Raw genomic sequence first — 14,347 nt, forward strand, 5'->3', positions numbered from 1 at the left:
TTCCGGCCCCTGGCTGCGCCTAGAAATTCTGTCCATAAAAATTATGAACAGAACCGGTGACAAAGGGCAGCCCTGGCAGAGTCCAACATGCACTGGGAACAGGTCTGACTTACTGCCGGCAATGCGAACCAGACTCCTGCTCCGTTCGTACAGGGACCGGACAACCCTTAGCAAAGAGCCCCGAACCCCATACTCCCGAAGCACCCCCCCACAGAATACCATGAGGGACACGGTCGAATGCCTTCTCCAGATCCACAAAGCACATGTGGACTGGTTGGGCAAACTCCCATGAACCCTCGAGCGCCCTATGAAGGGTATAGAGCTGGTCCAGTGTTCCGCGACCAGGACGAAAACCACATTGTTCCTCCTGGATCCGAGGTTCAACTATTGGCCGAATTCTCCTCTCCAATACCCTGGAGTAAACCTTCCCGGGGAGGCTGAGAAGTGTGATTCCCCTAAAATTGGAGCACACTCTCCAGTCCCCTTTCTTAAAAAGAGGGACCACCACCCCAGTCTGCCACTCCAGAGGCACTGTCCCCGACCACCACGCAATGTTGCAGAGGCGTGTCAGCCAAGACAGCCCCACAACATCCAGAGACTTGAGATACTCAGGGCGGATCTTATCCACCCCCGGTGCCTTGCCACCGAGGAGCTTGCAAACCACCTCAGTGACTTCGGCTTGGGTAATGGACGAGTCCACCTCTGAGTCATCAGCCTCCACTTCCTCAATGGAAGATGTGACGGTGGGATTGAGGAGATCCTCAAAGTATTCCTTCCACCGCCTGACAATGTCCCCAGTCGAGGTCAATAGCTCCCCACCCGCACTGTAAACAGTGTTGGCAGAGTACTGCTTCCCCCTCCTGAGGTGCCGGACAGTTTGCCAGAATTTCTTCGAGGCCGACCGATAGTCCTCCTCCATGGCCTCACTGAACTCCTCCCAGTTCTGAGTTTTTGCCTCCGTAACTGCCCGAGCTGCGGCACACCTGGCCTGCTGATACCCGTCAGCTGCCTCAGGAGTCCCGGAGGCCAGCATGGCCCGATAGGACTCCTTCTTCAGCTTGACGGCATCCCTTACTTCCGGTGTCCACCACCGGGTTCGGGGATTGCCCCCACGACAGTAACCGGAGACCTTGCGGCCACAGCTCCGAACAGCCACATCTACAATGGAGGTAGAGAACATGGTCCACTCAGACTCAATGTCCCCTGCCTCCCTCAGAAGCTGGGAGAAGCTCTCCCGGAGGTGGGAGTTAAAGACCTCCCCGACAGAGTGCTCGGCCAGACGTTCCCAGCAGACCCTCACCATACGTTTGGGCCTGCCAGGTCTGTCCGGCTTCCTCCTCTGCCAGCGGATCCAACTCACCACCAGGTGGTGATCAGTTGGCAGCTCAGCTCCTCTCTTCACCCGAGTGCCCAAGACATAGGGCCGGAGATCAGATGAAATGACAACAAAGTCGATCATTGACCTCGGACCTAAGGTGTCCTGGTGCCACGTGCACTTATGGACACACCTATGCTCGAACATGGTGTTCGTTATGGACAAACCGTGACTAGCACAGAAGTCCAATAACAAAACACCACTCGGGTTCAGATCGGGGAGGCCGTTCCTCCCAATCACGCCCCTCCAGGTGTCACTGTCGTCGTCCATGTGAGCATTGAAGTCCCCCAGTAGAACAATGGAGTCCCCAGTCTGAGCACCTCTCAGTACCTCTCCCAGGGACTCCAAGAAGGCCGGATACTCTATACTGCTATTCGGCCTGTAGGCACAAACAGCAAGAGCCCTCTCCCCAATCCGAAGGCGCAGAGGCGACCCTCTCGTTCACTGGGGTAAACTCCAACACATGGTGGCTGAGCTGGGGAGCTATAAGCAAGTCCACCATGGGCGACTCCAGAGAAGTGGAGAGTCCAGCCCCTCTCGAGGAGCTGGGTTCCAGAGCCCAAGCTGTGTGTGGAGGTGAGCCCGACTATCTCTAGCCGGTACCTCTCAACCTCCCGCACAAGCTCAGGCTCTTTCCCCCCCAGTGAAGTGACATTCCATGTCCCAACAGCTAGCCGCTGTGTTCGGGGATCAGGTCGTTGAGGTCCCTGCCTTCGACTGCCACCCAATCCACACTGCGCCGGCCCCCTATGGCTACCTCTGTGGGTGGTGAACCCACAGGAGGTCGGGCCCATGTCACCGCTTACGGCTGAGCCCGGCCGGGCCCCGTGGGCAAAGGCCCAGCCACCAAGCACTCACATACGAGCCCCAACCCCGGGCCTGGCTCCAGGATGGGGCCCCAGCTGCGCCATACTGGGCGACGTCACAGTCCTTGATCGATTATTATCCATAAGGGTTTTGGTGCCCTTGCATGTGCTCTACACATGCAAATTGTTAATGCGTGTCCTTCCCCGCACACAAATAACACGCTACGGTAAAAAATAGACCACAACTCATTTTATAGCTCAGAAATTCATACAAGACCAGCTACCATCATAACATATTCTGTAAGAAACATATTCTATACCTAACTTTCAGCTTTAGTTTAAAAAAACAAAATCGCAGATTTATAACTAAATTTTTATATGACGTAGTGATTTTAAGTTACTACTTTTGGTGAGGTAGTGACCTTGACCCTGAGGCTTTCCGTTTAGATCAAAACACACGATCATATTGGTTTTGGGTATGCGGAAAATGGAGTTACGATGGTGATCAAATATTTTGCATGATGTTTTATAATGGTTATGATTATTCTGTGAGCGCACCAATCCTTAGGTGTATAAAGTTATAATTTAAAATACAATTAGTGATAACTGTAGACTTTTCAGTGGATGACAACCTTTTTAAGGGAATGCGATGTAGTCAACCATTTATCATGTCCCAGATCAAGCCGCCATTTTTCCACAAATTTGCAGAATTTTTGTCAAATTCTGAATAGAGTATTCACATCAAAGATTTAGTTTTATCTGTATTATTTCTTTCATCATTTTATTTAAAATTAAAACCAACATCACCATTCAAAACCAAACAGTTTATTGACTGTGAGTATATTTAGTGGGGGACCCCCACAGTACCCAGTTTCTGAGACAGACATACCGTATATATATATACACACACACACACACACACACACACACACTTAGGTCACTGAACAAACAACTCTTTCCCAGTATATTGTTCTTAACATTCACCATATATCAGTTCTTGATAAAACAAAAAGGCTTCTAACATGATGAAAAACATAAGACGTTGCTGTAAGTCAAACAACACCTAACATGAAGCAAAATCCGCTCATCTCTGCAAATGAACTTCACTTCAAATCAACTTGCTAATATTACATAGGACGAGCCGAGCAGCCCAAGTGCTTTCAAACCAAGAAAACAAACCTAAACAGAGCTAAATCAAATGTTTCACGATGTGCCTGATTGATTAATATGAAGTAGGTTATTCATTTCTGTATCAGTATTATCAAGTACTAAAAAAAGCATATTTGTACTTATATGTTACTGGGGGGAAAAACAACAACAACAACAACAACAATAACCTATATTCATGCATCCCTAGTAACGATATAATCTCTTTTCATTGCTACGTACATCAGCAGGACTTAACTCAGATGTAGTTTGTATGAAAAATGTGAATGGCGTATTTCCCAGTAAAACACACGTCTAAATAATATCTGTGAAATACGCCACTCGTATTTTTCATACAAACTCCATCCATTACATGGAGAACCAAAACCATGATATAAGTCTCTATATGTCACTTGTGAGGAAATCGATGAATTGTTTTGATAAATTTGGGTACTTTTTGTTTGTGAATGTGTCGATATAATAAAAGGGAAAAAAAATCACACGTTGGCTTGAAGATATGAAGTTTATCTTCTCTTGTTGAAAAACTCATATTTTTCATTTGAAATACATTGCGGATCTGAGGGACATACGGTATTTAAATAATATTGGCTGGCTTTTTCTCGTGGTATGTCAGATATATTCTGTTCAGCGAGCATGATATTGAACAAGTCGAAGACAAATAGCTGAATGGAAATATATCTGATATACCATGAAAAAAAGCCAGACATTATTATTATTATATACTGTGGCACGAAGGCATTGGTCTCAAGAAGAAGCCGTCCCCGTACGGGCCACCAAATTGTAAAGGTTCCCCCAGCTGGAACGGCTTCTTCTCGAGACCAATGCCTTCGTGCCACCTGCAGAATTCTGGGGCGAAAAAAACACTGCGAAAACAGACCAGGAAACCAGGGATTGGTCGTTTATTCACAGCTTTTTTCACCAAAGATGAAATATTCCAAACAACTTTTTATAACATCCCAAAAAGCTGTTTATCTTTATGTGAATGTGTTCTTGTGCTAAGTCAGCAAATCACATCTTAATTCCATCAATATGAGTGAAACCTTGGATCAATCATAAGCAAAATATTTCATATCAACGGATATGTTCTTAACAACTCAGCAATTCAGCATTTACAATTTTAAACAAAGACATGTTTATGTCTAGTCTAGCAAAGAAGTATGTGTCTTCTTCACTGGAGGAAGGTCACACAGTAACTTTACAGGAAATTATACAGGAATAAGATCTAAGAAGCTAAAATATTAAATTCATAAAGTCTTAACAATCCTAAATCACATTCTGCATTCTAAAACTACAAAACTAACTTAAATCACTTAATGCAGCTTTAAATCTAACATTAAATCTAACATTCAATCATTTCAATTTCAAATTCAACACTGGAGAGACTGGTTAAATCTAACAATCCTAAATCACGTTCTGCAGCTATAAAACTAACTTAAATCATGCTTTAAATCTAACAATCACATTCCTTTCAGGTGTTCAACACGTCTTTCTCTTTCAAAATTCTCTCAAAATCTTCTGTATTTAACAAAGCAAACCTGGCAGCCATGTTTGTTTACAAATTGTCCCAGTGGCTCACTAGTGCGCAAGTTTTACGTCTTTGACATGTGACGTCATGTTGTCTTGACAACCATGCAATATCGTAAACCATATTCAACGCTCATTCTCCATTGGGTAGAGTGACGTAATACACGTAGGATAAGTGATATGCTGACAATATTGCATGCTATCAAACCAAATGAATGAAACCCGCTAGAAGGGGATAGAACGCATGTTTTCATTCCATCGAAAAAGTATCCTGTACAGTATGTTTAATAATTCCTGAAATTTCACTCTGATGATGGCGCTCCTAGTGTTTTCCAGCTGACTAGACATGTGTTGTCAAAATGGCGAATTAAAATTCTTTTGATTAACTTGAGTTTCTTTTGTTTGGTTGTTTTTTTTTGGAGGGATGTGTCCATATAATATAACTAACATTACAGAGAGGCGCAAAGATATGAAGTTTATCTTCCCATGTTGCAAAATATATCGTTTGGTTCACTCACTCATGATATATATATTCACCACTCAAAGATAAACTTCATATCTTCACACAACCGTGTAATATCCTCTATATATGATGTGCCAGATCATAAGAAAACCCGTTCATACAGTATGATCATGGTGTAGTATAGTATATCATATTGTACAGTGTAGTATAGCATGGTGCGCTATAGTATAATATATAGTGTATATGGCTTTTTCATACAAACTTTGTTATAGATTTCTATTTTATGACTTGTACATTATCAAGTCAGTACAAAAACATTTTAGAGTCCAAACGTTCGTTTTCCAGCACAAAATTACATGTTACAGAAAAAAAAAAGTGTATCTGAGTGGCATATTCCATAAGAGAGCACTTTTCAGATGAAAAAAGAAAACATAATGAAGGCTGCTGGGTTTTGGTGCAAAATGAAGAAGCAAGTGTGACAGTCAAAGTGTCCAGAAGAACTGTGGCTGGTTCTGTAAGATGCTCAGTAAAACCTACAGCTCATTTCCGCATAAAACTGCACTCACTGGACCTCAGACTACTTTTTTTTTTTAAAGCAAAAGGTCGTCTCACACCAAATATTGACTTTGTTTCATTTATTATGGCTTACTGTTTACTGTTTGTAGTATTTCTTTAATGTTGAAACATTTTGTTTCATTACTTTTCAGCCAGGGCGGCACGGTGGTGTAGTGGTTAGCGCTGTCGCCTCACAGCAAGAAGGTTCGGGTTTGAGCCCTGTAGCCGGCGAGGGCCTTTCTGTGCGGAGTTTGCATGTTCTCCCCGTGTCCGCGTGGGTTTCCTCCGGGTGCTCCGGTTTCCCCCACAGTCCAAAGACATGCAGGTTAGGTTAACTGGTGACTCTAAATTGACCGTAGGTGTGAGTGTGAATGGTTGTCTGTGTGTCAGCCCTGTGATGACCTGGCGACTTGTCCAGGGTGTACCCCGCCTTTCGCCCGTAGTCAGCTGGGATAGGCTCCAGCTTGCCTGCGACCCTGTAGAACAGGATAAAGCGGCTACAGATAATGAGATGAGATTTTTCAGCCATTTTTGGTCTCCAGCATTTCTTTACATGTGCCTAAGACTTTTGCACAGAACTGTATATGATATGGCATTGTATAGTGTGGAATAGTCATTGACATACATTAGATGTGAAAATAAGGTGGCTTGGTGTCATGTTTTTGTCTTGTCCAGCATGTTGATAACTCACAGACAGAGAGCCGTTTTGCTCTTTTGGGAATAAAAACATATCCACTTTAATGACTTTTGTTGATTGACCCTAAAGATGGATTTCACATTGATAAAGCAGGTTAATAGTCATGAAATTAAAAACACAGTCTTGAAGTCTTAATGTGCACACAAGCTCTTTTCTGCTGGCACTGGTGCTTCAGCTGAGCTCACTATAGCAGTGAACAGAGACCTCTAGTGGACAGAGATGGTCTTTAAGCCTGACTCTCATTTCCTGAGCAGAAACTGGATTTCATTCCTTCACTGTTAGAATTCTGCTGAAGTGTATTTTCAGATCATTCTCTGATAAAAAGTGGGCTTTAGGAAGGACACAGAGACAGACTGTGACTGTTATACATGAGACGAAAAGAATGATATTGTCAAGAAAAGCAAACAGGTAAAGGTATGTGTCCGAGGTGAGGAGATGACGTGAAGCTCTTTGTTTACCTGTGGTGTTGATCATGCTTTTAGGTGTAGCAGAAGCTGCAGTGAAGATGTTAGGAGTGCTTCCTGAGCTTGCCATGGAGGAACCGGAAGTGACCACAGTGTTCACCGCCATGCTGCCTGCTGGAGGCTTCTTCACTGGGACGACCACGCTCCTGAGAGAGAGAGAGAGAGAGAAGAGGATTAGATCTGTCATCACTATATTGTGTGTATAATATTCCTTTAAGTATTATATTCCACATTAGTGTGTAGGTAGTGACTCTAACAAGTGGTTCATGCTACTTTACTTTGAGCCATTCATTCATTCACTCATTTATTTCTTAAAAATGTAACACTCAATTACACTAAAGTGACGCATGTGTGAATTCTCATTGAACTGGGTAACAATACAGACTCGTATATCTATAACTAACATTAGTGATGACATTCATGGGCCACTATACAGACATTAAAATAATTCAATAAGTAAGGAAGTAAGTAAATGTACATTATATACATACAGAGCTTGAAAAAAATAAATAAATTAAATTAAATTTATATTGTATATATATATATATATATATATATATATATATATATATATATATATATATATACATTAATTGATATCACATATATAGAGACAGATTAATTAATTAATTAAATGTATTTACATTACATAATGTTACATATATACTGACATTAAAATCTATTTATTTATTTACTTGCTTATTTATTTACACTGTATTATATTACATCACACTCAGGAAAGGAGACAAAAACAAAAATGTCCAAAACCAAAAAATAACACACTCAATTACACTAAAGTCGTGCATGTGTGCATTCTCATTGAACTGGGCAACAATACAGACTCATACATCTATAACTAACATTAATAATTACATTCATGGGACACTATATAGACATTAAAATAATTAAATAAGTAAGTAAATAAATGTACATTACATACATACATGCAGATTTATAAATAAATAAATGTGCATCGCATATATATATATACATAAAAAATAAATAACTAAATAAATAAATTTACATTGTTTATATGGACAGAAACAAACAAACAAATAAATAAATAAATGAGTAAATAAATCAATTTCATTTACATTACGTAAATGCATACATTAGAAATAAATAAATGAATGAATAAGTATATAAATAAATAAATGAAATATATTTACATGATGTAACATTACATATATACAGACATTAAAATTATTTCATTCATTCACTTATGTATTGACTTGCTTATTTACTTATTTAGTTTTTTTATTTACACTGTATTATATTACATCACACTCAGGAAAGGAGACAAAAAGAAAATGTCCAAAACCAAAAATGTAACACACTCAGTTACAGTAAAGTCGTGCATGTGTGCATTTTCATTTAACTGGGTAACAATACAGACTCGTACATCTATAACTAACATTAATAATTACATTCATGGGACACTATACAGAATTCACTCAATAATTGTTTAAAATATCTGCATCTTGATCAATAAATAAATCCCAAGATGTTAAAGAATACAGTAAATTGAATTTGGCCTGCAAAAAATATTATTATTATTATTATTATTATTATTATTATTATTATTATTATTATTATTATTTGTTGTTGTTGTTGTTGTTGTGGTAGTTGTAGTATGAGTCTTATTACTTTTACTAATGCATTACATTTTATCTATATACAGTATGTTTAATGAAAAATCTAGTTTTTTGGTTCAGATGTAAACGGCCCTGCATACTGATATCAAAGTAAGAAAACCTAATGCCAAGATTCAGAACCATATTATTCAGACCTATTCAGATCCATCTATCCATTATCTGTAGCCGCTTTATCCTGTTCTACAGGGTCGCAGGCAAGCTGGAGCCTATCCCAGCTGACTACGGGCGAAAGGCGGGGTACACCCTGGACAAGTCGCCAGGTCATCACAGGGCTGACACATAGACACAGACAACCATTCACACTCACATTCACACCTACGGTCAATTTAGAGTCACCAGTTAACCTAACCTGCATGTCTTTGGACTGTGGGGGAAACCGGAGCACCCGGAGGAAACCCACACGGACACGGGGAGAACATGCAAACTCCACACAGAAAGGCCCTCACCAGCCGCTGGGCTCAAACCCAGAACCTTCTTACTGTGAGGCGACGGTGCTAACCACTACACCACCGTGCTGCCCCCTATTCAGATCAAAATCTAAACAATTATTACTTCAAAACAATGAATGCATAAAATGAGGTCTCAGATATTTAACAATTATTCTCCGAAGGTGAAGTGAATATCGGTGAGTAATAATGGAGATGAAGTCGAGGTTATCATTCACCAATATTCACTGAGCCTAAGGTGGATAATTGCTTTAGTATAAACACACAGGTGATTAATTTTAAAAAATTTATTCAAATATGAATTTCAAACTTCAAAAGCAGCATGCAAACGTAATAAAAGCGCGGTGCAGACTTGTGTCACTTATCGACGCCGAGTCACATAAAATACTTTGCTTTGAAATCGATAAAATAAATCACAGTTCCAGCTTACCTTTGAATAGTTTTAGACCAAACTTTGTAGCATCTTTAGTGCTTTTAGGAACAGCAATTTCTTTCATTGGCCGCCATTTTGCCGAGTCACTCGAGGTGATTATTGAGAAATAGTTCAAATTTCTTGACCAATCAGGGCACATGATTTCCTATAATCACTTGCGTATTGATACGAATATAATTTATAACGTGGTTAAAGAGGGTGTGTTATAATAGTGAGAAAAGTCGGCCTCAGTTCAAATGTTTGCTTCCTTTCTGAATGCGAGACAAATATTCTGAAGTAACTCGGTCATCCAATTCATGGTGTTATAACTGCTGCAGACTTTTCTCGTATGTTGTGAAAAAGTTCTGGCACCTCTCAGATGTAATTTTGGAACAATTTGAACATCTTGGGATTTATTTATTGATCAAGATGCAGATATTTTAAAGTTATTGAGAGAATTCTGTATAGTGTCCCATGAATGCAATCACTAATGTTAGTTATAGATGTACAGTGGTGCTTGAAAGTTTGTGAACCCTTTAGAATTTTCTATATTTCTGCATAAATATGACCTAAAACATCATCAGATTTTCACACAAGTCCTAAAAGTAGATAAAGAGAACCCAGTTAAACAAATGAGACAAAACATAATATACTTGGTCATTTATTTATTGAAGAAAATGATCCAAAATTACATATCTGTGGGTGGCAAAAGTATGTGAACCTCTAGGATTAGCAGTTAATTTGAAAGTGAAATTAGAGTCAGGTGTTTTCAATCAATGGGATGACAATCAGGTGTGAGTGGACACCCTGTTTTATTTAAAGAACAGGGATCTATCAAAGTCAGATCTTCACAACACATGTTTGTGGAAGTGTATCATGGCACGAACAAAGGAGATTTCTGAGGACCTCAGAAAAAGCATTGTTAATGCTCATCAGGCTGGAAAAGGTTATAAAACCATCTCTAAAGAGTTTGGACTCCACCAATCCACAGTCAGACAGATTGTGTACAAATGGAGGAAATTCAAGACCACTGTTACCCTCCCCAGGAGTGGTCGACCAACAAAGATCACTCCAAGAGCAAGGTGTGTAATAGTTGGCGAGGTCACAAAGGACCCCAGGGTAACTTCTAAGCAACTGAAGGCCTCTCTCACATTGGCTAATGTTAATGTTCATGAGTCCACCATCAGGAGAACACTGAACAACAATGGTGTGCATGGCAGGGTTGCAAGGAGAAAGCCACTGCTCTCCAAAAAGAACATTGCTGCTTGTCTGCAGTTTGCTAAAGATCATGTGGACAAGCCAGAAGGCTACTGGAAAAATGTTTTGTGGACAGATGAGACCAAAATAGAACTTTTTGGTTTAAATGAGAGACGTTATGTTTGGAGAAAGGAAAACACTGCATTTCAGCATAAGAACCTTATCCCATCTGTGAAACATGGTGGTGGTAGTATCATGGCTTGGGCCTGTTTTGCTGCATCTGGGCCAGGATGGCTTGCCATCATTGATGGAACAATTAATTCTGAATTATACCAGCAAATTCTAAAGGCAAATGTCAGGACATCTGTCCATGAACTGAATCTTAAGAGAAGGTGGGTCATGCAGCAAGACAACGACCCTAAGCACACAAGTCATTCTTCCAAAGAATGGTTAAAGAAGAATAAAGTTAATGTTTTGGAATGGCCAAGTCAAAGTCCTGACCTTAATCCAATCAAAATGTTGTGGAAGGACCTGAAGCGAGCAGTTCATGTGAGGAAACCCACCAACATCCCAGAGTTGAAGCTGTTCTGTATGGAGGAATGGGCTAAAATTCCTCCAAGCCGGTGTGCAGTACTGATCAACAGTTACCGCAAACATTTAGTTGCAATTATTGCTGCACAAGGGGGTCACACCAGATACGGAAAGCAAAGGTTCATATACTTTTGCCACTCATAGATATGTAATTTTGGATCATTTCCCTCAATAAATAAATTACCAAGTATCATATTTTTGTCTCGTTTTTTTAACTGGGTTCTCTTTATCTACTTTTAGGATTTGTGTGAAAATCTGATTCGGTTTTAGGTCATATTTATGCAGGAATATAAAAAATTCTAAAGGGTTCACAAACTTTCAAGCACCACTGTATGAGTCTGTATTGTTACCCAGTTAAACAAGAATGCACACACACACACGACTTTAATGTAACCGAGTGTGTTACATTTTTGGTTTTTGGACATTTTCTTTTCGTCTCCTCTCCTGAGTGTGATGTAAATGTCACGGATGTTTGTATGAAGTTTATATGTTTGCAGGCTGAGTGTGCTGATAGAGATGTCAGGTGATGTTCACATGATGGTGCCCAGACCCAGAGGATCAGGAGCAGACATGGAAGAAGAGTAAACATCCTGGCCTCATGCACGCATGTGCATGTGAGAGAGATAGAGTGTGTATATGTGTGTATCAGTGTGTGTATGTGTGTAAATGCTAAACTGCTTCCCCTTTAAACTTCAGCGAGCCACGTTACACCAAACAAAATGTCAAAACGAGAAAGCCAGCCTGTAACGCCTGGTACATCCAAGGCACTGTTTCCCTGGAGCAGTCATGCATGTGTGCGTTTACGAATAAATATATATCAATATAAATATATTTCAGAAACACTTTGGGGACTGATTAAATCCATGCAAAACACAAAATCGTGTTTATTTCACTTTTAAAAAAAGCGTATCAGTCGAATTGGTATACCTATTATATACGGTAATTAGAGAGTCGTTAATAGTGTAATACACATTTAAAAATGAGTTTTATAAACATCAGTTGAGTTTTATGGACCTCACAGCGATATAATGTCTTCCAAAGGAAATAAATATACCTGTAAATCCTATACCAGGTACTGTATGAATGCTTGTCATTAGGGTGCTTTCTTTAATGGTGCAAACTGTATTTAAACTTTTTAAGTTAGATGATATTACATACATAATGTATGTTTAAAAAAAAAGATCTTTGGTACATAACTGGGCCTTATACAAGTCTAAAACAGATGTTAAAATAATCAAAGCTATACGGCCTTTCAATTTCATAAAATCGGTGAAATTTAGTTCCCTCTGAAATGTGGTCATTGTGATATATGTTTATTTCTGTAATATCTTACAAAATATCAAGCCATTCTGTGGCTGGGAAGTTATTTAATTTGAGGGGATTAAAACACATAATGTGCTTAAAATCGCTCACTTCATGCAGTCAAGCAGACAGAGGAAGTCCGTGTGCGCATGCACAGGTTTACTTTCTTCTTCTTTTGGGTTTTACGGCAGCTGGCATCCACAGTGTTGCATTACTGCCATCTATAGGCTTACCTTTGATGGTACACTGACAGTTCCATCATTCTGTCGCTTAAACGAACAGCTGATCACACCGAGGTGCTCGCTGACCGCTGATATTTATTAGTTTGGTCCTGCGTTTCCTTTCCTTTGTATATAACATAACGTTTTTTCTTCCCACTTTCCGTGACTGTCGTCGGTCTTTCACGTTTCATTCGCACACTCACATCCTCCATTCTTCTCTCCTGTTTCAAATTTGTATCCCACAATGCCTTGTGCGAACGGGGAAAGCCCACCATGTGATGCATGATGTAGTATCTTGTATTGCGTCATGGTGAAGCAGGAAAAAATAGTGAAGAATTTAGGGTCACGTGGCCCTCAATTCAATAATTGTTCTATTAAAAAATTGATAATAATAATAATAAAATTGGAAGTCTGTGATTCAAATTCAGTAGCTTTCGGTCCACTAAACAATAATAATTGGGTGTCGGGGAAAATTCTTTTTATGACCTACACTTGAAAAATCTGAAAGGCGGTCTATCTTTAAACACTTTACATCAACTGAGCTTTATGATCCTTACTGAGGTATAAAGTATTCTCAAGTACATTTACAACTACATTAAAGCACGGAGAACAAAAATAGACCAGTAAACAGTGCACACAATAAAAACTGTGTATTTCAGCTACAAATACTGTACATGTTACTTGGGCAATTTCTTTCAAAGTACATCTTTTTATACCTTGACACAGTGCATTTTTAGTGTGTACTGTAGGTTTAAAGTTAATTTTAGGCTATACTTTTTGGGAATAAAGCTGTATCTGTTTTATATTCCATACAAAAATTAGTACTTTCGGTAAAAACGTTTGTCACTCAGGTGGTATCTTTAAAGGTACGATTTTTATTTAGGTATAAAATTTTTAGTTGGTCGAAGTTGAGGGTGTCGTACACTTCTGATGTACGGTAATTGGGCCGTACAAACCTCACTGAGGTACGAGTTATTGCAAGGTACATTTACATCACATTAAACCTCAGAGAATTAAAATGTACCTGTAAATGCTACACGAAATGTATAAAACTGTGTATTTTAGCTGCAAGGGCAATTTATTTAATGTTTATACTTTTAGCCAGAGAATTAAAAATAAATAAATTAAATAAATCTTAGGTACATTGCAACCGTATGCAAATAAAAATGTCTTGGAAATCCCATACAAAACAAATTAAACTGTATAATTTGGCAGAGTACGCATATTTTATAACTTCAGTAAATGGAGTTGGACATATTAAGAGGGACGATGTCTTTAAGATTAATTTTAGGTACATAATTATAAACTTATATTTACATACAGTAGTGTGCAAAAGTCTTAGGCACATACAGTGAAATGCTGTAGAGTAAAGATGCTTTTAAAAAATAATAAAGTTTAATGTTTCTACATTAAAAAAAATACCATTAACAGTAAGCCATAATAAATTTTAACAAATTCAATATTTGGTGTGA

At 39.3% G+C, this 14,347-nt stretch overlaps 1 protein-coding gene across 1 annotated transcript in view; it reads right to left on the minus strand.

Annotated features, from left to right (window-relative positions):
* The window catches only part of nbeab (neurobeachin b), a 793,085-nt gene that overhangs the window by 462,673 nt on the left and 316,065 nt on the right, over positions 1-14,347 (minus strand). Inside the window, exon 30 of the mRNA XM_060943557.1 lies at positions 7,046-7,197. Within this exon, the coding sequence (XP_060799540.1) occupies positions 7,046-7,197 (152 nt within the window). The remainder of the gene's footprint in view (positions 1-7,045; positions 7,198-14,347) is intronic.

This window comes from Neoarius graeffei, chromosome 17 (genome assembly GCF_027579695.1).
Source record: "Neoarius graeffei isolate fNeoGra1 chromosome 17, fNeoGra1.pri, whole genome shotgun sequence".
NCBI lineage: Eukaryota > Metazoa > Chordata > Actinopteri > Siluriformes > Ariidae > Neoarius > Neoarius graeffei.